This window comes from Lynx canadensis, chromosome A1, assembly GCF_007474595.2.
Source record: "Lynx canadensis isolate LIC74 chromosome A1, mLynCan4.pri.v2, whole genome shotgun sequence".
Classification (NCBI taxonomy): domain Eukaryota; kingdom Metazoa; phylum Chordata; class Mammalia; order Carnivora; family Felidae; genus Lynx; species Lynx canadensis.
The window spans coordinates 116,736,114-116,757,699 of NC_044303.2; the positions used below are offsets into that span (position 1 = coordinate 116,736,114).

At 46.3% G+C, this 21,586-nt stretch overlaps 3 protein-coding genes across 7 annotated transcripts; 1 reads left to right on the forward strand and 2 right to left on the reverse strand.

The window, feature by feature from the left end:
- The first annotated feature begins 15 nt into the window (after positions 1-15).
- On the forward strand, positions 16-7,473 carry WDR55 (WD repeat domain 55). Its single transcript, XM_030319886.1, has 7 exons — positions 16-301; positions 2,527-2,627; positions 2,710-2,797; positions 2,889-3,068; positions 3,158-3,257; positions 3,345-3,514; positions 3,598-7,473. Exons 1-7 carry the CDS (start codon positions 111-113, stop codon positions 3,914-3,916), a joined length of 1,149 nt encoding a protein of 382 aa, XP_030175746.1. The 5' UTR covers positions 16-110; the 3' UTR covers positions 3,917-7,473.
- Positions 4,145-7,576, reverse strand: DND1 (DND microRNA-mediated repression inhibitor 1). Of its 2 annotated transcripts, XM_030319921.1 has the most exons (4): positions 7,488-7,576; positions 6,606-6,723; positions 5,748-6,209; positions 4,145-5,077 (listed from the first exon to the last, which is right to left on the reverse strand). In XM_030319921.1, exons 1-4 carry the CDS (start codon positions 7,488-7,490, stop codon positions 4,620-4,622), a joined length of 1,041 nt encoding a protein of 346 aa, XP_030175781.1. In that variant the 5' UTR covers positions 7,491-7,576; the 3' UTR covers positions 4,145-4,619. The 2 variants fall into 2 exon arrangements, with proteins under 2 accessions (XP_030175781.1, XP_030175771.1); XM_030319911.1 differs by lacking the exons at positions 6,606-6,723; positions 7,488-7,576 and having other exon boundaries at positions 5,748-6,370.
- On the reverse strand, positions 7,270-21,522 carry HARS1 (histidyl-tRNA synthetase 1). Of its 4 annotated transcripts, none has more exons than XM_030319790.2 (13): positions 21,408-21,522; positions 20,956-21,045; positions 16,199-16,318; positions 12,989-13,084; positions 12,207-12,332; positions 11,195-11,302; positions 10,941-11,039; positions 10,616-10,709; positions 10,298-10,425; positions 9,962-10,204; positions 8,329-8,445; positions 8,009-8,155; positions 7,270-7,677 (listed from the first exon to the last, which is right to left on the reverse strand). In XM_030319790.2, exons 3-13 carry the CDS (start codon positions 16,289-16,291, stop codon positions 7,606-7,608), a joined length of 1,323 nt encoding a protein of 440 aa, XP_030175650.1. In that variant the 5' UTR covers positions 16,292-16,318; positions 20,956-21,045; positions 21,408-21,522; the 3' UTR covers positions 7,270-7,605. The 4 variants fall into 4 exon arrangements, with proteins under 4 accessions (XP_030175650.1, XP_032448915.1, XP_030175634.1 ...); XM_032593024.1 differs by having other exon boundaries at positions 8,068-8,155; positions 21,408-21,502; XM_030319774.2 differs by having other exon boundaries at positions 21,312-21,461.
- Between the last annotated feature and the right edge of the window lie 64 nt (positions 21,523-21,586).

A 21,586-nucleotide genomic window follows, 5' to 3' on the forward strand; every position in this document is an offset into this window, starting at 1 on the left:
TTCCGGCCCCGCCCCAAAGGCGGAAGCGGAATCTGGGCCACTCCTCCAGGCGTGTGGAAGGGTTTTGGGCTTAACGGTGCACTCTTGAGCGGTCCGGATTCCTCTGGTGCATGGACCGCACGTGTGAGGAGAGGCCTGTGGAGGATGAGAACGACGAGGAAGACCCCAACTCCACGGAAGCCCCAATCCGCATCCGGGACACTCCGGAAGACATCGTGCTGCAAGCTCCAGCCAGTGGGCTGGCGTTCCATCCGACCCGCAACTTTCTGGCGGCGGGGGACGTGGACGGGGACGTGTACGTGTAAGTGCTGGGCAGGGCTGGGGGCTGCCGGATCTGAAAGCTTCCCAGGAATAGAGGTGGGACGAGGAGAGAAAAGTTGCAGGGAGACAAGTTTTAGAAGACTGAAGTGGTCTTATTCGTTCAACAGCATTTGGTTTTAAACTAGTTAGTTACCTGACCCTGAAACAGGCTCAATGCAGTCCCCCCACTTTGCTTCTTGCCTGTTTTAATCTTTCAAAAACACAAAACCCACCACCTCTCTTTCTTGATTAAAACCCTTCAATAGTTTACCTTGTTTTTAGGATTAGGTCCAAACTCCTTAATCTGGCTTTTAAAGTCTTGACCACCTGGCCCTCGCTTACTTCCCCCTTTACTGTGTTTTATTCATCCTCTTATCTTTTAAATGTATCTGTTTATTAATCGTTATTGCAGGCACACACATAAAATGCTGGTTGCAGCTCATTAATGGGTCATGAGTGGAGTTTTAGGAACACTTTTCTGTATTCTGTAGTCCGTTTTGTTCTCCGTTATATCTCCTGCTTCTAGACAAGGGTAGGTGCTCAATACGTGTTTGATTTTGAACGAGAAGTAGGGTGGAAGCAGTGAAAAGCCACTGAAGGTTTTAGCCAGAAGAGTTGTGCTGTCAGATTTACTTAATGAATTTAAACCTAAGCCTCCTCATTAGCTTCAGTCACCTTGGGCAAATTAACTTCCATATTTTCGTCTTCAAAAATAGGAATAATAATAGAGGCTTACCTCTGAGATATTGCATGTTTGGCTCCAGACCATTGCAATAAAGTGAGTCATAGGAATTTTTGGGTTTCCCAGTGCGTGTAAGTTAAGTTTACACGATAGTGTAGTCTATTAAATGTGCATTAGCATTATGTCTAAAAAACAATATACATACCTTAATTAAAAAATATTTGATTGCTAAAAAATACTAACTATAATCTGAGTCATAATCACGATCACAGATCATTATAACAAATATCATGAAAAACTTTGGAATTTTGCAAGAATTACCAAAATGTGACACAGAGACACACAGTAAGCAAATGCTATTGAAAAATGGCATGGATAGACATACATACCATAGAGTCGCTGCAGACCTTCAGTTTGTAAAAAATGCAGTATCTGTGAGGCACAATGAAAGGAGGTATGTCTGTACCTATGTTGCAGAGTGTCAGGTGTATATACTACAGCACCGGAGTTCAACAAATGTGGGTTCTGTTCTACTGCCTTTCATACTTCATGCCATACGCTTGGGAGTACCTCTGGACTTCCACCTTTACTCACACCCTCATTGCGTCAGGTTTTTCTCCTCTTCTCTGCTCCCAGCCACTGCCTTTTGGCAGGTTTCTGACTTCTCCCATGACCATTCCAAACTGGTTCCTTTTCCCATAGGACTAAATTAATAATCCTGCTTGGCCTATGGTCTCAAGTCTAGTCTAACTCATTTTTCCGGATTCAGCCATTCCACTCCTGCCAGTGGAACCCACCTCATTCCTTGTCACTACCCTAGAAGAGACATTGATACGTGCCTCCAGTATCTGCCAGGTGAATTGCTTTACATGACCCAACTCATTTCGTAACCTTAGCTTTCCAGGGCTCTCATGTTTAAGGCACTGGGACAGAGCAAACAATAAGCAGATACAGTTCTGCTCATCTGAAACTCACTGGCAAGCACTTAGTCATTGGTCCTTTTTGAAGATCTGCTCTGAGGTGGGCACTGGTAATACACTGTGGACAAGTATTTGCCTCAAAGCTGAGCTTTCAGTCTTGTGTTTCTCTGCTCCACCTCCATTTTGATCCTACCTCCTTTTCATCATGTGGCCATGTGGCCACAGTGTCCTGTAATCGGTTGTTACCTGGGGTACAAGACCCCTGTCTTGTTGATTTTTACATTTCCAGCTCCTGGGGCTCTTCTGACTTCAGTAAATATCTCATGCTCTCCATAGTGGTCCAGATCTATTATTTCCTGAAGCTGGGGCTTTGCTTTGTAATGATGTTGGGGTCAGCTTACAAAATCCTGAGCAAATACACTTTGAATTAACGTATATTGAATTAAAGACAGAACATTTGAAGCTCACTGAAAGCGGGAAAATGGGATGGTGAGCTCTTTGGGTTTGGTGGTGTGCAAGTGTGAGTTCCTAGGTATGTTGGAAGGTTGAGTAGTCTTTATGTTCCATGCTGCCAAGATCTGGGGTCGTTCAGTCTCCTCCCCCCCCCCCCCCCCCCCCCCCCAGCTTTTCCTACTCCTGCCAAGAGGGAGAAACCAAGGAGCTCTGGTCTTCAGGTCACCACCTCAAATCCTGTCGAGCCGTGGTCTTCTCTGAAGATGGGCAGAGTGAGTATTGGGGAAGGCAGCCAGGGATACGGTGGCAAGGGATCAGTGAGCAGCACCATGACCTGGGCACCTTTTCCCCCAGAACTTGTTACTGTCTCCAAGGACAAAGCCATCCACGTTCTAGATGTGGAGCAGGGACGACTGGAAAGACGCATATCCAAGGCTCATGGGTAAGGGGAGCTAATTGTGTGTTGAGGTCAAGGGTAAGGTGGTTAAGTCCCTACTGGAACAAAAATGGCTCAAGAAGCTCCGTACCTCTAGTGCCCCCATCAACAGTCTCCTGCTGGTAGATGAGCATGTCCTGGCCACTGGGGATGACACAGGTGGCATCCGGCTCTGGGACCAGCGGAAGGAGGGCCCCTTAATGGATATGCGGCAGCACGAGGAGTATATTGCCGACATGACTCTGGACCCAGCTAAGAAGCTGCTGCTGACAGCCAGGTACAGCCTCAGAGCTGCTTCCCCTTCCCTGTTAAATGTCTCCCTCGCTGGGAGCTTTGGCCAAGCCTGCTGCTCTGCTCTCTCTACAGTGGGGATGGCTGCCTTGGTGTCTTCAACATCAGGCGACGCCGGTTTGAACTGCTCTCAGAGCCTCAGTCTGGAGACCTGACCTCAGTCACCCTCATGAAAGTAGAGATGGGTATGAGGGTTTGGGATTATGCTAGCAATCGGGTCTGAAGGAGTGCCACAGACGTGTTTTTCTCCATTTCCCTACAGTATGGAAAGAAGGTGGCCTGTGGCTCCAGTGAAGGTACTATATATCTCTTCAACTGGAACGGCTTTGGGGCCACAAGTGATCGGTTTGCCCTAAGAGCTGAGTCTATTGACTGCATGGTTCCAGTCACGGAGAGCCTGCTGTGCACTGGCTCCACTGATGGAATCATCAGGTGAGAGAAACTGGAGAGTCCTAAGATCACATGAGGGTCAGACCCAACCAGCCAGGACCCAACACTCTTTTCTCTCTGCCCAGGGCTGTCAATATCCTTCCAAACCGAGTGGTGGGCACTGTGGGCCAGCATGCTGGAGAGCCTGTGGAGAAGCTGGCCCTTTCTCACTGTGGCTGCTTCCTGGCCAGCAGTGGCCATGACCAGCGCCTTAAGTTTTGGAACATGGCCGAGCTGCGGACTGTGGTAGTGGATGACTATCGCCAGCGGAAGAAAAAGGGAGGGCCCCTCCGGGCCCTAAGCAGTAAGGCTTGGAGCACAGATGACTTCTTTGCAGGACTGAGGGAGGAAGAAGACTCCACAGCTCAGAAGGAAGGGGAGGAGAGTGAGGATGAAAGTGATTGAGGGGATGAGGTCAATCTCAAGATGGGTCCTCCCTGGGGAAGTCTTGCTTCCTGGGCTGGATACCAGAGAGGCTATTTATTTATAATACTCTTGTGCAGCGCACAAGATGCATAGCTAGAGATGCAGGACCGAGGGCACTCGTGACAAAGCACTTGCCCTATAGCGGCTACTCACTCTACCAGTGTAAGAGAAGCCCGCAGCTGGGGCAAGACAGCACGGACACAGGTGTACACCAACCAGGGGTTTAATATAAATACAACCAGCATAGAAAAACCCAACATCACACACCAGAATGTAAAGTACTGGGGACATAAAGCAGATTTCTGAACCTTTGGCTCAGCCAGCCCCCAAATAAAATCAACAAAAATGACAAATCAACAAAATAAGAAGTGAGATTCATATTAAGCTGTGGGAGGAGGAGGGAGGTTTGTGTATGTATCACACAGAACGGCCAAGGAATACCAAAGGGCCAAGGTTAGTCCCTGGGCTGGGAGGGGCATGGCAAGGTCCCTCACCACAACTTAGCCAAACCAGAGCTGTCCCAGGTGTACTGGGGCCCTGCCCCAAAGGGGAGACTGTGTCAGAGGTAGGGCAGAGCCCATGTCCCTCCCCCTTTGAAATCTGATGGTGGCTGCCCAGGCCTGCTGGGCTGGGGACTGACACAGGCTCTGTCAACTCTGGGCTGCCTGTGAAGAGGACATGGTCACTGCTTAACCACGGTACCTGCCTGAGCCCCACCAGTCGGTGTAAGACTGGCTCTAGAGGCACTCAGTGCCTCTAGCAACCTTGCAGACACAGCATCCTTAGCCATCTCATGCCCATTCTGCACATCTGGGGCCAGCACAACCCAGATGAGGCCACTGAAGGGCACTGGATGCCCAGGGATCACCACCTGGTACCAGAAGCGGTGCCAGCCAGCAGGGCCCATGCCCAAACACTTGGTGAGGAACACAGGGCTGCCCAGCTTCATCCGCTGGCACAACAGCTGCAGGGCACCCCGAGCCCCTTGGGACTCTAGCTTGTCCCTGGCCAGGGCCAACCGACTGCCCTCTGGCTGTAGGCACTGCAGGGAGGGGCCCACCAGCTGCTGGCGGAGTCGCTGCTTCAGATCTGGCTTGAGCCACTCCACAGCCACCTGCTCTCCACAGAGGCGTGATTGCCCTGCAGAAAAAAGGCAGAGACAAGGGCAGGTCGAACCCCTGGATCCTGAGCCCCGAAGCCCTATCAACACAAGCCTGTTTAATTTCTAGCCTCCCCATTTCCTGGTAGTGTAACCTTGAGCAACTTCTCCAGGCTTCATTGTGTTTCTTTGTAAAGGGGGTGTAGTAACTGCTATCTCCTAAATTTCCTTGTTGGAATGCTGGTTGATGCAGGCTTTGTCTACCTTATAACCATCATAATAGCTAACCTTTACTGCGAATACCTGCCAAGAATCAGGGAATGTGCTAAGTGCCACCTAATTCTCAAAACAGCCCGAGGAAGGAAGTTCTACAGTAGATAAAAGGTAGACTCGGTAGGACTACCTTGGGCGAATCAATCTCAAAACTGTCTCTTTTCATATCTAAAGAGGAAGATCAGTCTGTGTGTGTCACTGGGATGCTGATTAAGTTACAAGATAATGCCTGGAAAGCTTTAAAGTTACCATAGATGGTAGCTGGTAGGTGGCACAAACGGAAATTTAAAAATCTCAGGTTAAATAGCATGAGGTCGAAAACTCAGGGATTCTTAACGCTACTATCTTGCTCTTTACCCTATATGCTGACGTGTAAAAGTGCACGGCATAATGTGTTTGGCCCCAGCCAGCGGCCCCCCCACCGCCTAGCTCCCATACCTTCCACTAGGGCTTTTTTGGCCATGGCGGCGGCGCGGTGCGAGTTGAACTTCAGCAGCGCAATTTGCGCGGGCGCGGGCCCAGGGCTGGGCATCAGCAGCGCCTCCTGCAGGCCGGGACCCAGGGGCTGCAGTGCGAGCAGCAACGCGCGGCGACTCAGCCCCGGAGGCAGCCCGTCCACACTCAGCTCGCACTTCTCAGTACTGCGGCACACGAGCAGCGGGCAGGAGGGCCGCAGCGGGTGGTTGTGCAGCGTGGCGATGGCGGCCTGGGCGCCGCGCCGCGAACTGTAGCGGGCGTAGGCGAAGCCACGGTTTAGGCCGCTGAAGGTCATCATCAGGCGGAACTCGTAGAGCCGGCCCACGCGCTGGAACAGTGGGATCAGCTGGTGCTCGTACACGTCTTGGGGCAGCCGCCCGATAAACACCTCTGAGCCGGCCGGCGGCGGGCTGCCCACCCAGCCTGGGGGAAGTGGGTGGGAAAGGGGCACCGTCATCCTACCGCATGGTTCCAGGTTCGAACCCAGGAACCCAGCGCGAGAGAGCCCATGTGCAAACATCTGTGAAATGGGCCCAACACTCGCACCCCGACTCGTAGGCATAACTAGGCGCCAGAACTAACAACGGGGCTAGCACGGAGTAGGTGCACCTTAAGACCGGCACCCTCCCTCGAGGGAGCGGACGGGCGGGGTGGGTGGAGAGCTACAGACAAGTTTTCTCAGCTTCTTGGGTGGAAGGGGTGCAACGGGTTAGAGGTTTCTGACTGCACAGCCCCGGGATAGAACACCCCCCCACCCCCCGCCCCCAAGAGGGTGCCAGCCGGGACCGTCAAGGATTTTGTAGGATGGGACTACCGTACCTGGGGGTGGCCCGCCATACTTCCTCTGCCCGTTCACCTGCACCAGGCGGATGCCCGTCTCCCTGACCCATGCCTCCAAAGCTGCCTTGTTTTCCGGATTCACCCTCTCACACCACAGCTGAAGGGGAAAGGGCTGGTTGGAATGGCGGATCACCGCGCCGCCGCCACCTCGCCTGTGGAGATGCAGCCCAAGGAGTCCCCACTCCCAGCGCTGGTGGCGCTTTTCGACCCCATCTCGCTAACCACCTTACCTCACATTCCCGCTTGGACTGCATGGCTATCCCGCTAGCTACTCTGTACTCGCTTTATAACCTCCTCCCCCCCGTCTGCCTCTGGAAGCTTCCCTACCCCTCCACCCCCCAAGCTCTCATTGGCTCTGAACACGGCCCGCCTCCCAAGGGGGTGGGGGTATCCACTGCACGTGCGCTGCGGAAACCTCCTACCCGCAGGTGAAAGCTAGGAACCTTAGCGGGTGGATGTGCTCGCAGTCTCACCTCTTAGGGCATGGATGTGCGCTGGCTGGCGGCACCCTTCACCCTGGGGAAGAGCTCGTGGCGCCTAATATAAGTTCTTCTCCCCATTTTACACTGCTTAAGTGGTTGAAATGGCAGGCCCAGGCTCCCACAGGGAAAGGCAGGGCTAAGCAATAGTGACACAGGCAGGCTCCAGTGGTTGAGTCATTTTATTGGACCTTTGACGGTTGGCTGTGGAGAGCATTCCCTCCATTTGGTTAGCATCCTGCAGGGGAGACCTTAGGATGGGTCCCTGTAGTGCAGACTGGACTAAACCCCCAGGACCTCCTATGAAAAATGGTGTAATACCTGACCATTTTGGCGTGTGATTACCAATAAAATAATGATAATAAAAAGTCTGTGTTCTGACCATTGTTCAGGTCTTCCTGCTGGAACAGAAATGTGCAAAGCTGCTGATGTACATAGGCAGAGTTCTGTCTTAGCTTCAAATAGTGCCAGTCCCACTTTCTCCTGATAGTGTGCTCAACTCAGCAGATGCAAAGGGCCGGGCTTGTTCTCCTTTTGATTTCTTCCACAAGGTCTTCTCTTCGGACATCCACCTGGCCAGGATGAGGTAAAAAGGTGGTATGAGCATCTTTGACTCCACTACTCCTGAGGGCCCACTCCTTCCTCTGGCCATCAGGCTTGGGTCAGCTGGATAAGGAAGGCAGGCAAACACCTCAGACAGACAGTGCTCCTTGGGGGGAGCCAGAGACATGGTACAGATGGAGATGGGATTCCTCCCCTACTATGACAACAGTTAACAGGTTAAGTCCATTCTGAGTTAGTACTAATGGGAATGCCAGGGTTTTGCTCAGGTCTTAAATGGGCATTGGTCTGCCAAAATGGCATACATTCCCTGTCCCTCAGCCTTCCTGCCCACCTACCTACCTCTTCCCTACTGGCCACCGAACGAAGCTTGATGACCCCATCCTTGAGCTCCTGCTCACCAATGATGGCCACCAGTGGGATGCCTGCCTCCTCACAGTACTGCAGCTGGTTCAGCAACTTTGGGTTCTTCTTGTAGAGCAGCTCTGCCTGCAGGGGACCAGGGCAGATGATGAGAGCCGGCTTCTATTGTCCTCAGGGACAACCTCCTTGGGGCCCAAGTGCTTAGCTCTACTCCCAAGAAGTCACTATGGACGAGCTTTTACTTAGTCTGTGCCCAGCACTCCCAAGTTTGTTGCCTCCCTGGGGCTTGCCTCCTCTACCTTGATCCCAGCATCCCAGAGCTCCGAAACAAGTTTTAGTCTTTCCTCCAGCAGCCTCTTCTGTGCGGATGCCACAAGCACCTGTGTTTCTGTGGTCCGTACTTTTTCCTCTAAAGCCTGGGGAAGGGGCAGATAAAAGTCACAGAGCTGGGCTACCCTTTACAGTACTTTCAAGAAGCAAACAGAACAGGCTGTTTATTGTTAGGATTCTGAGAGACCAGGCCCAACTCTGGGAGCTTCATTAACACAGGGGCCCAGTCTTCTCTAGCAATTGGGTATAAGGTAGTGTTTAGAAGATGTAAAAGGAACTGACTGGCTTGTACATATGACTTGCCATAATAGATAATGTAGGGCAAGAGTAAAGGTAGTTTACATACAGTAACTTCAAACTTGTCTCCTTTTAGTACCTTAAGCATTCACAAGAACATTCACACAGAAGTAACACTGTGAGCTCACCTAGTTCTAATTCTCACTTACTATGTGCCCAGTCAAGAGACTGTCCCTCTTGTACTTTGGCCATAGGGCCCAACCCAGGGTGTGGGTGGTTGGGGGGAAAGGGAGAATGCTGCTGCTGTGCCTTGTCTTTTTCTTTTTCTTTTTTTTTAATGTTTATTTTTGAGACAGAGAGACCGAGTGTGAGCAGGGGAGGGTCAGAGAGGGGAGGGGAGACACAGAATCTGAAGTAGGGTCCAGGCTCTGAGCTGTCAGCACAGAGTCCGATGTGGGGCTCGAACTCATGAACTGCAAGATCATGACCTGAGCTGAAGTTGGATACTTAACCAACTGAGCCACCCAGGCACCCTGTGCCTTGTCTTTTTCTAGAAAACTATTTTCATAGTTCTTACAACACCAGATGACTACTGGAACAGTGATCTCAACTGGGAAACATGGGTGGTTTCCATTCCAGAGAAAAGGATGGGAGCAGTGGGAAGGTTACTGCCAGAGCATTCCCCAGGGGAATGCAACCAGCCAGTTAAGAGCAGCAGCAAAGGAGTGCTTGAGGCCCTGAGGGTCTTCCCTTGATTCTAGCGGCCAGAGAGTCAAGATAGCCACCTGGGGAATCCCAAGGTCTCAGACACATGCTTACCACTTGGAGACAGTATCAGAGTGGTTAGGAGTAAGACTTTGGAGTTATACTGCCTGGATTCAAACTGTGACTCTGCTGCTTAAAAGTTTCACAACCTTGGGCAAATTATGATCTATAATGCTTTAGTTTCCTTGCCTAGAAAATGTAAATAATAAAAATAGCTACTCTCAGAGGGCTGTGTAAGAATTTTACTAGATAATGCACAAAAAGCACCAAGCACAGTACCTAGCAGAGTAGTAAAATATTAACTGTTCTGTATTCTGAAGAAGATCTGGATCTTTGGATATACCAGACATGACTCCTGACAGCCCTGAGGGAAGTAGGGACCCAGAGCAAAGAATTCTGTGAAGAAAGAATGATCAGAGATCCATAAAACTGGCCTCTAGTGGGGTGGGAATGTGTGAAGGACAGCAACCACCTTTTCTCCAGCTCTTTGCAAAGATGCTCCTTGCCCAAAACAGTACTACTTGCCCCCTTAAAGATCAAAGAAGATAGCTCATGTGCCACCAACTGCCCAGACTGCTTCTACCCTCCCCCAGGACTTACCTCTAGCCTCTGCTCCACAATGGAGAAGATCCGCTCCACCCCAATGCTGAGCCCCACACATGGCACCTTGCGTCCTTTAGGGTCAAACATGCCTACCAGCCCATCATAGCGTCCTCCAGCAGCCACACTGCCCACACCCAGGGGCTCTTCCCCTGGCCGGACTGGGGTCTGTAGCAGTACCGCCTCATAGATCACCCCAGTATAGTAGTCTAGCCCTCGAGCAAGGCTCAGGTCGAAGGAGATCTGTGGGGACAAGATCATGGTCAATACCAGATGAGAATCAACTATCTGAAACCCCAGAGCTCAGCTAAGGTGTCCACCCCCAACCTGACTCACCTTGTCAGCAATGCCAAACAGGGTCAAATATTCAAACAACAGTTTTAGGTCTTCCAGGCCCTCCAAGGCCTGTTTGTTTTGGGACAGTTTAGGATCCTGGAGCAGCTGTTCCACCAGGGATACCCCACCTGGGGAGATATATTTGTAAGCCAACTGACTGACAAGAGGAAAAAAGTAGAGGATTTACCTTTTTGCCTGACCTACACAAGTATGTGTGCGTATACACACACACAGACACAGACACACACACACACGCACACACACAGAAGATTTTAAGCCAGATAGATGGCTTTTGGAGAGGCAGGGTTTGTGCCTCACCATGCTGCTGGACGTAGTCCCCAATGTGGTCAGCTACCTCGGGTGTGAGGCCCTTCTCTCCCACCATCTCATTCTTTACTTCCTCCCAGGATACCTAGGCAGACAGAAACCAGTAAGGGACCCTTAAGTAGCTTATCCACTGCAGAGCAAGTGTGGGCCATTCTGAGGGGGCATTTCTGGAGCAGAAGTTGCCTTTCAACCTAGATTCTGGGGCTAATCTTCTGAGGAGCATAGAGGCAGACCCCCCTCTCTCCTGATCTTATTTTACATTTCTCAGAGCAGGGTGGGATCTGAGAAAAGAGGAGTGAAGTGTTTGGGTCATTACCTTGTCCAGCTTGTCCACTGAGGAGCAGATGGTACGGAACTTGCTATCAGGAACACCACAGATGGCAAACATCCCATCTAGGATGCGCCGATCATTCACCTGCAGGGACCCAAGGCATAGTGAGGAGACAATCTCTTTATGTGACATGAGCCTCAATAGTCTCGGTCACTTGGGCTACTGGTCTCTCTGCACAAGAATCTTCTCCTGTGAGAGGCTAAGCCCAATTCTGCCTTCCAGACCCATTCAATTCTTACCTTGACCAGGAAGTCACCTATCTGAAGTGAACTCAGGATCTCACACATGATCTTCAGGCACTCTGCATCAGGGATCATGGGATCAAATTGTCCAGCAATGTCAAAGTCCTGCAGGGAGAAAGTAGCTACAGGTCCCCAGGGGTTTAACCTTCTTTTAAAAATTTTTTTTAATGTTTGTTTATTTTTGAGAGAGAGAGAGAGAGAGCATGAGCAGGGGAGGGGCAGAGAGAGAGGGAGACACAAAATCTGAAGCAGGCTCCAGGCTCTAAGCTATCAGCATAGAACCCAATGCAGCATTCCAACTCATGAACTGTGAGATCAGACCTGAGCTGAAGTCAGATGCTCAACTGACTGAGCCACTCAGGTGTCCCAGGGATTTAACCTTCTTAAGTGATGGTTTGGAGGGGGGACTCCTGGGGGCTCTGCTCTCTCTTTATGAAGGCCTGTTTGCACTCATGCACAGACCACTTTCTTCATTATCTGTGTGATCAGCAGCCCAGAGGAAACTCCCAGCATTCTTGAGTCTCTTACTGGTTTGGATTCCTTTTCGTCTACATTCCTTAATTATCTCACTCACTCACTTTGACTTATTTCCTCCTAACACCGTGGAGGCAAATATATGGCCTTAATCCTTAGTCATTTTCTCTATTTATTCTGAAGCTTTGCCACCACCCTGGATGATCTGGATGATACGTCAAATCGTTTCCTCATCCTTTGCTGTGATTTGATCACTTTGGTTTAATATAAAGAGTACTGGACCGAAAGTTCTACTCCAGACTTTGGCTTTCTTATCCCTATGATCTCTTCATCCTGCTGAGTCTCAAGTTTACTCCTATGTAGAATGGGGAGAATAATTCCTACTCTCTAAATGAAAATATTAAAGAAATCTAAAGGTTAGCATTAGCTGGAACTTCCAGTTTGTTCAGTACACCATGAGTAGTCAGTAGATTCTACTAAGTTGAGGACTTAGTAGAGGGAGGACCAAGTTACCCATCATGCCCCACATACTCACACACTGGTAGAATTCCCGGTATCGGCCACGGGTCATGGCTGGGTTATCTCGCCGATATACTTTTGCTATGTGGTAGCGTTTAATGTTGGTCAGTTTATTCATTGCTAAATATCGAGCAAAAGGAACCTGATAACAGTTAAGGAGAAAGCCCCCTCCTCTCACAGTGTGGCAGTTGATTATCACCACCAACAGAAGCGGGGGTCTAATCTCTGTGTGAGTAAAACCACCCTCTGTAAGATAAAGTGCATTTCTGAAAGTCAAAAAGAATCAACCTTGTTACTACAAGGGGCAGCAGAAGTCTCAAAAAAGATTAAGGTTCCTTCCTCTTTGGTTAGCGTCTCCCTTGGGCTATGCTGAACATGGGAAGGTGCTGGGCAGATTGGCCAGAGAGTAGAAAGTCTCTGTGTAGGATTTCTGAGCAGATGATTCTCTGACATAGCTTGGAGATAAAGGAAACATTCTGTTGGTCAACTGAGGAGAACTTTGTCCGCTAGACATGGCTGGGGAGAGATATTCAAGAGCCAAGGGATTAATCACTGAGTTGGAACTAGTTCCTGACATAACGTGGAGGTCTCACTCAGGATTCACAAGACTTTTAAGGCTATGTTCTGTTTAGCCAAAGTCCCATTCCTGGTTTAAACAAGTAACTTCCCTGATCGCACAAGCATCATATTTAATCCCATCTATGTCTAGCTATCCCCATACCTGAGGTTAGAAATTAGCCTCAGCCCAATGAGAACCAATTGATCCAAAGTACCAAGAGCCCAGGTTTAGAAAGATACAGTGAGGTCATAGCGAAGGGACAACAGCTCTCCACCTTGGTCCTTCAGGTCATAGATAAGCTTAGAGTCTTCTCCATACTTTCCAGTCAGTGTTTCCTGGAGAAAATATAAAGAAATGTGGTCATGGGGCGCCTGGGTGGCGCAGTTGGTTAAGCGTCCGACTTCAGCCAGGTCACGATCTCGCGGTCCGCGAGTTCGAGGCCCGCGTCAGGCTCTGGGCTGACGGCTCGGAGCCTGGAGCCTGTTTCCGATTCTGTGTCTCCCTCTCTCTCTGCCCCTCCCCCGTTCATGCTCTGTCTCTCTCTGTCCCAAAAATAAATAAACGTTGAAAAAAAAAATTTAAAGAAATGTGGTCATGATGATAAATCTAACAAATTTATTTTTAATTTTAATTTTTTTAGACAGTGTAAGCAGGGGAAAGCAGCAGAGAGAGAGAGAGAGAGAGAGAGAGAGAGACAGCATGAGTGCAATGGGGCTAAGAGAGGGACAGAGAATTCCAAGCAGGCTCTGTGTTGTTAGTTCAGAGCCCAACAAGGGGCTTGAACTCACGAACCACAAAATCATGACCTGAGCTGAGATAAAGAGTTGGATGCTCAACCAGCTGAGCCACCCAGGTGCCGAGATAGAGAAAGGGAGAGAGAGAGAATCTTTAGCAGGCTCCATGCTCAGCACAGAGCCCGACGTGGGGCTTGAACTCATCAATCTCAAGATCATGAACTGAACCGAAATCAAGAGTTGGACGCTCAACCTACTGAGCCACCCAGGTGCCACAAATATAATAATTTAAAAAGAAATATTAAAACAAAAACCCACCATCCTAACATGACCAATTTCAACTTGTCTGTGCTTCTGCTCTCTATCCCAATGCCTATGTATTTGATGTTAATTATAATCAAAAGGAAATATCAATTTCGTTTTCTGCTTATCACATTTCCATTTTGTGACAGAGCTGAAGGTTTTTTTTTTAAATGTTAATTTATTTTTGAGAGAGAGAGAGAGAGGGAAAGAGAAAGAGCATGAATGGCGGAGGGGCAGAGAGAGTGAGGGACAGAGGATCCCAAGCATGCTCAGCAATGACAGCAGTGATCCCGATGTGGGGCTCAAACCCATGAACTGTGAAATCATGACCTGAGCCAAAGACAGACACTCAACCGACTGAGCCACACAGGCACCCCTGAAGTATTATTTTTAAAAGCTGCATAATACTTCAGTGAGAAGCAGCTCTGTATTTCCTTCCTTTCTAGTGTTCTACTGTTAATTGTTTAGGTTATTCCAATTAAAAAAAAGTTCCCTAACATTTCAATAAATATAGTTTTCTTTTGAATATATAGTTTTTTGAGGCTTAACTTCTAAGAGCGGGTTATTAGATCAACACACTTAAATGTTTTTATGATGCCTGAGGTTTGAGCAATGTCAAAAGACAAAACTGAAGTAGTTCTTGCCATGTGATGCTTTCAGTAAGGTGATAACATATTTCACCTACCAGAATGGCAAAGTTTTAAAAGCCTGAAAATTCCCAGTGTATAGAAACAGAAACACTCATATAGTGATTGGTGTTATGGGCTGAACTGTGTCCTCTTCAAAGTTCATATATTGAAATCCTATCCCCCAGTAACCTCAGAATGTGTCTCTACTTGGAGATAGGGTCTTTGAAGAGGTAGTTAAGCTAAAATGATGTCATTAGGGTAGGCCCTAATCCAATATAACTAATGTCTTTATAAAAAATAGGAAAATTGGACACAGAAGATGATGTGACGACACTGGGAAAAAGACACCATCTACAAGTCAAGGAGGGAGGTCTAAAACAGGCCCTTCCCTCCTCACCCTGAGAAAGAACCAACCCTGCTGATATCTTATCTTGGACTTCTAGACTCCTGACATTAAATTTGTTAAGTAACCCAGTCTATGGCACTTTATTGTGGGAGCCCTAGGAAATGAATACAATTGGTAAACATAAATGAGTACAACTTTTTGACACAGTAATTCCATTTCTACGAATTTGCCCTGCAGATGAATGCCCACCAGTACCAGATATTGTTCTAAGCACTGAATACACATCAGTGAACTAGTCAAAGGTAATCTGTGCCCTCATGGATCTTCCATACTAATGAGAAGAGATGGACAGTACACTAATGCAAAGTAACCAACGAACAGATACTTTCAGTTAGTGATAGCTGTTCTAATGGAAATAAAACAGGTCCTGTGATAGACAAGGGCTACTTTAGACAAGATAGTTGGAGAGGACCATTTGAAAAATGGCATTTGAGTTTATATCTGAAATTAAAATCTTTCATCTCTAATCTGAAATTAAAATCCAAGAGTTAGGGAAAGGGAGTTCAGGAAGAGAGAAGAAAAAGTACAAGGGCCCTGAGATAGAAACATATTTAGAATGTTGCAGGAATAGAAAGAAGACCAGAGTAGCATAGTAGCCAAGGGGAAGAACAGCAAGGGAAGAGATGGAAAAGGTAGGCAAATGGCCAGATCATGTAGGGCCTCGTAAACAGGAACAGACTTTGGATTTTGTGATAAATATAATGGGAGTCACTGGGTTTTAACCAGGAAGCAATATGTTTTTTGTTTTTTTTTTTAAGTTTATTTTTGAGAGAGAGAGAGAAAGAGAGAGAGAGAGAGAGAGAGAGAGAGAGAGAGAGAGAATGCACGTGAGGAGGAGGGGCAGAGAGAGAGGGAAAGAATCCCAAATAGGCTCCGCACTGTCAGCATGGAGTCTGACTCAGGGCTCGAACTCACAAACCGCAAGATCATGACCTGAGCCAAAACCACGTGTCAGTTGCTTAACCGACTAAGCCATGCAGGCACCCTGCAATGTTTTTTTTTAATAGTAAAGAACTAGAAACATTCTCAGGGTACATTAACAGGAAACTAGTTGCATATTTATACTTTATATGTATGGTCTGTGTGTATTTCAAAACATCCCAAGTAGACGTACCAGAAAATTCACTGTAAATAGGATCATAACAAATTCCACTAAAGAGAAGGGCTCTCTTTTGTAAGCCACCAGCCATTTACCAAGGTAAATAAAAGCAGGGCCTCTCCTTCAAGACCAAGCCTGTCTCCTTTCTCACTGGAGAAAATATTGGTCTTTGTCCACAACAGGAGAGACACCCTTTGGGCCCTCACTATCTCTTTATCTTCTTAGTTGTTTGTATATCCACTCTTCCACCACACAATTTCTCCTCACCCATCCCTCACCTTCAGTTCAAACACAGGTGTATCAATTACTTCTGCACCATGACGCTTGAAGCAGCTGATGATTACATCGAACACCTTCTCCCGAATGGCCATCTGCCGGGGACTGTAGTCTCTTGTACCCTTGGGAATTGAAATCAGCCACAGAATCAGGGATGGGATTTAAAAACAGAGAACATTAAGGCTTAGAAATATAAAAGCATGACCTCAATGATAACGAAGGCAAACAATGTCCCAAACTTAGATTTTCCTACAGGCTACTGAGTTCTAAAGCAAGCACAAACAATTCCCTATTAATTATCACATCCATTTGCTATCACCCCTCTAAATTCCATCCCCTTTTTAGCTTGGTTCTACTTTCTAGAACGCTATTTTCTGAGAAGTTTTCCTAAAACCTTTTTATGTGATACCAGAACATTTCCCTGCCTGATAGAAAATACCTACCTGATGACATGTATATAACCAAATGAAACTGGCTTAGCTAGTTAAATTCCAAACTTTATAAGTAATGTTTTCCCCCAACATAACTTAAAAAAAAAAAAATCTAATAAGTATTATTTCTTCTCTAATTTGTTTCTAATAGCCCTTGATATAGGTGGGGCAAAATTATGGTTGAATTACAGGATATTGAGAAGTTAAATCATTACAGCAGTTCTGTGGTGGTCAGGACTAGAATGTCGTTCTTTCAGGTCACAGCTTCTATTCTGGGCATCTATACTCTATTCTCAAGTCTTTGGTCTTAGGACCTCTTTAAACTCTTACCATTTCTTTTTTTTTTTTTTTAATTTTTTTTTTTTTCAACGTTTTTTTTTTTTTTTTTTTGGGACAGAGAGAGACAGAGCATGAATGGGGGAGGGGCAGAGAGAGAGTGAGACACTGAATTGGAAACAGGCTCCAGGCTCTGAGCCATCAGCCCAGAGCCTGACGCGGGGCTCGAACTCACGGACCACGAGATCGTGACCTGGCTGAAGTCGGACGCTTAACCAACTGCGCCACCCAGGCGCCCCTAAACTCTTACCATTTCTTAAGGACCCCAAAGTGAATTATACCTATCAACATTTATTATATTAGAAATTAAAACTATGAGGGGCGCCTGGGGGGTTCAGTCGGTTAAGCATCTGATTTCGGCTCAGGTCATGATCTCACAGTTCATGAGTTTGAGCCCCGCGTCCAGCTCTGTGCTGACAGCTTGAAGCTGGAGACTATTGTATATTGTCTGTCTTCTTTCTCTCTGCCCCTCTGCTGCTCACGCTCCGTCTCTTGCAAAAAATAAATAAACGTTAACAAAAAATTGAAAAAAAAGAAATTTGAGGAAAATGTAACTACTTTCCAAAACAAAACAAAACAAAACAAAAATTGGTGAAAAGTGTGATGCTGATTCACATTTTTGCAAGTCTTTAATGTCTGGCTCCACAGAAGACAGCTGTATTCTCATACACACTTTATGCATTTAATTTTGTTGTGATATGTTCTGGTTGCGTAAAGAAAACCTAGCCTTACAAAGATGTGTGACTGTAAAAGAAAGAATATTTTAATAAACTTTTCAGCTAACTGTAGATATTTTTCTTAAACTATACCAAAATCCAACAAATGGTGGTTTCTTAAAGACTGGTTGCAATGTGGATTCTGAAACTTCATTGATTACTTTTCATACTATTACATTAAAATCCATTATTTATATATAGTACCCAGAATTTATAGTGACAGAAAGTAGAACAGTGGTTACCTGGGGCTAGAGGAATGGTAGAGTGGAGAGTTACTGCTTACTGGGTACAGAATGTCAGTATGGGATGATGAAAAGATTCTGGGGAAGAATGGTGGTGATAGTTGCACAACAATGTGAACCTACCTAATGCCACTGAATTGTACACTTAAAAATGGTTAAAATGGCAAATTTTGTGTTACATATATTTTACCATAATTTAAAAAATACCTATTGCTCCATGTTGTACTTTAAAAAATTTTTTTTAACATTTATTAATTTTTGAGAGACACATAGACAAAGCATGAGTGGGGGAGGGGCAGAGTGAGAGGGAGAAACAAAATCCTCAAGAGGCTCCAGGCTCTGAGCTGTCAGCACAGAGCCCGATGCGGGGCTTAAATCCACGAACCGCGAGATCTTGACCTGAGCCGAAGTTGGATGCTTAACCGACTAAGCCACCCAGGTGCCCCAGCTCCATGTTGTACTTTAAATGGAGCTTTTACCCATGCATGATTTTATAACATCATACATTGGTCATGAGGAAAATACTGGTTCATTGATAAATTATACAGATCTTCCAAATATTTACACACTGCATTATACAATATCAGAAAACACATTTGTTAATAGCAACACAGATCTCGAGAGGAAAGTCTTTACTGTATTGGGAAGCTGTCTAGTTCATGGTGGAAGATACAAGTTTCCTAAAACCCTTTCACTTGAGTGCTTGCATTTTATCACCAGCAGAAATATGGTCAGATATCTTCCTTGAGGTGACAAAGCTCACTTCATTCATTTTCATGAAAATGTCTGCCAAATACCCAAATCTTAAAAATAAAAGTTTGTCTTTCGGTTTTTCTCTCAAATAAAAAAGGTGTTATGTGAAAAAAGTACCTAGTCCAGCTTAAAACTCATACAAGGGTGTGTTTTTCCTACCTTAGAATGCAGAAGTGCTCTATGTATACTTCCCATTTCATGACGCAGAATACAAAAAAAGAGTGTACTCAAGGGTTGATATTCAATAAAATGAGTAATTTCTCAGTTAAGTTCAGCTCAGGTCATGATCTTGTGGTTCATGAGTTCAAACCCCACAATGGGCTCCATGCTGACAGCTCAGAGCCTGGAGCCTGCTTCAGATTCTGTGTCTCCCTCTCTCTCTGCACCTCCCCTGCCCTTGTTCTGTCTCTCTCTGTCTCAAAAATAAACATTAAAAAAATTTTTTTTAAATAATTTTGACCACAAAAACCTCTTGAAAGAGTCCTGTCCCCATAATACTGAATTTTCTATTAATATAAATCACACTTCAGTGTGTTTCAACAAAGCGGATATTAACTTTCCAATATAGTCTCACTTTCTTTTAAAAGAGTATAGACATTTTCAAACACATATTATAGAGAATAGTATAATAGGCCACCATGTATCTATTACCCAGCTTCAATAACCATCAGCATCTGTTAATTTTATCTAAGCCCCAATATTTTTTTTTTTCTGGAGTATTTTAAAGTAAATCCAGACAGCATACCAGTTTGTCCATAAATACTTCAGTATGATTCTGTAATGTACACGGTTAAAAAAAAAAAAAGCCAAAACACTACGTTTATTAAACCAAGGAAACAAACTGCAACCCTTTAATATTATCTAATACTCCAGCTATGTTTAATTTTCTCCAATTGCCTCAAGAATATTTTTTTATGATTGGCTTGTTCTAATGAGATTCTAAATGAAGCCCATGCATTGTGTTTGTTGTCTCTTGTCTGCTTAATCTACAAAAGTTTCCTTTCCTTTTTTAAAGAAGTGTCATTTCTTTGTTGAGGAAACTGAATCACTTGTCCTAAAGAACTTTTCATATTCTAGATTTTATTAACAATATATTCAACGTGTCACTTAACATATTCCTCCATCTCCCTTATTTCTGGTAAACTGGTAGTTAGGTCAGAAGACCTGATTAGATTCAGGTTCAATTTTTCTTGGCAAGAATACTTTATAGGTGGTGCTGTGTACTTCTTATTGCATCACATCAGGAGCAACATAATATCTGGCTGTCCTACTTTTAGCGATGTTAAGACTGATTGTTAGATTTAAGTGAGGCCAGCCTGAATGATCACAAATTCCCCATTAATCTTCACCAAATAGTTTGAATAACTATTGATTATCACTGCTCTGTGATTTTACATTGTCTCTTTAACCGCTGAAATGAGTTGTGTGTGGAAAGGAATAGCTCAGTGAATTTAGGAGCCTAAAGAATTAACCTTAAAAGGTGACATCTCAACACAAGGAAGACCCCTCTCCTTTGGAATCCAATTTCACATATGTTTATTAAATATCTATTCAGTTCCAGACACCTAGTCTCAGCCTCTCAGAGTAAATAAACCATGGTAAATAGTTGTGCTTACAGAACTTACAAAGAGTGTGGCCTCTGAACTGAAATCCTTGAGGCTGGGCTAGTAATCCGCAACCTCATTCCATTCCACTGTACTTTCCCGCTGTATTTGGTTCTACTCATACGGGTCTTTTTCTAGTTCCTGGAAACTACTAGGGTTCTTTTCTCCTTCAGGATTTCCATACTCCTCTAGCTACCTCCCATTTATGTGTTATGTCAGTTAGTATATCACTTCTTCAGGGATGCTTTTTCAGACTCTAGTTCTCTCTTATTTTTCTCAGAGAATTCTTGTTATTTCTTTATGTCATTTATCACAATTTAAAATTACATATTCAAGAGTGGGATTATTTGTCCTAAGTCTGTTTCCTTCAGTAGAATGTAAGCTCCATGAGGACAGGCTGTATTGTTCACCATGGTATACTCTCACTACTTCCTATAATGCTTGGCACATAGTAGGCACTCAACGAATATTTGCTGAATGAAAGGCGTAGCAGTAGCTGGCATACTCCCCTAGGCAACCAGCTGGCCTAGTTTCTGCCATCCCTTTGCTATCCCAGAATGACTCAGGCTCCAATTCAGCCCACCACCCAGAGCAACTGTTCAGGGAAACAAGCACATCCACCATTGGGAGGGGAATTAAGGGCCCTCCCAGAGACTCTGAAAAGAAATTATATTTACCTTGGGGGTCTTGAGCACAAACTTCTGTTTCCCTTCATCAGGGCCCAGCTGTGCCTTCAGTTTTAGTAGTTTTGCCACTTCCTCCTCAATCTGTGGGGGTAAAGCAGGGGCTGGTCTATCACTCTGACACTCCCTTCCCTCTTCAGCCATTCATTCAGTATCCCTCCCTCATCAGAATCTAGCTCTCCAGGCCCAGCTTTCCTTCCCTCGTCCTACCCCGGCCACCTCCCCAACCAGGCCCTGCTTCTCTCCACCAGTCCGGTCTCTTTTCCCACATCTTTTTCCTCTGTGCAGACCACCCAGCTCTATGTCCTCCCTGGCCCTAATTTGGCTTCTCCCCGCCACCTGGGTCGCACCTGCTCAGCGCTGGCCTTCTGCTGCTTGAGGCCCCGCACGCGCTCTCCCTGAAGTCGCACTAGCTCCTCCAGTGCTGCACGTTCTGCCATACTTACGCCAACTAGCGCTGACTGCTGTCTAGATCGTCTGGGCTTTCCGCAGCCTCAACACGGATAACTTCCGGCTATCGAGTCACTGGCCCACACGCCTAGAGAGTCTCCGCCGAGCACAAAATCACTTCCGGCTACTACCGGAAGTACGGAAACTGGGCGTGCGCCTGGGAGGTCCGGGGCCA

Excerpts from the sequence above, each read along its gene's own strand:
- WDR55 (XM_030319886.1), top strand. The coding sequence starts at position 111 with ATGGACCGCACGTGTGAGGAGAGGCCTGTGGAGGATGAGAACGACGAG. Across the intron at positions 3,069-3,157 it reads AAGCTGCTGCTGACAGCCAG|TGGGGATGGCTGCCTTGGTG; the intron begins GTACAGCCTCAG and ends CTCTCTCTACAG. Across the intron at positions 3,258-3,344 it reads CCTCAGTCACCCTCATGAAA|TATGGAAAGAAGGTGGCCTG; the intron begins GTAGAGATGGGT and ends ATTTCCCTACAG.
- DND1 (XM_030319911.1), bottom strand. The coding sequence starts at position 6,348 with ATGCCTACGAGTCGGGGTGCGAGTGTTGGGCCCATTTCACAGATGTTT. Across the intron at positions 5,078-5,747 it reads CAAAAAAGCCCTAGTGGAAG|GGCAATCACGCCTCTGTGGA; the intron begins GTATGGGAGCTA and ends TTTTTTCTGCAG.
- HARS1 (XM_030319774.2), bottom strand. The coding sequence starts at position 21,401 with ATGGCAGAACGTGCAGCACTGGAGGAGCTAGTGCGACTTCAGGGAGAG. Across the intron at positions 11,303-12,206 it reads ACCGGGAATTCTACCAGTGT|GACTTTGACATTGCTGGACA; the intron begins GTGAGTATGTGG and ends TTCTCCCTGCAG. Across the intron at positions 8,156-8,328 it reads TCTGGGATGCTGGGATCAAG|GCAGAGCTGCTCTACAAGAA; the intron begins GTAGAGGAGGCA and ends GGTCCCCTGCAG.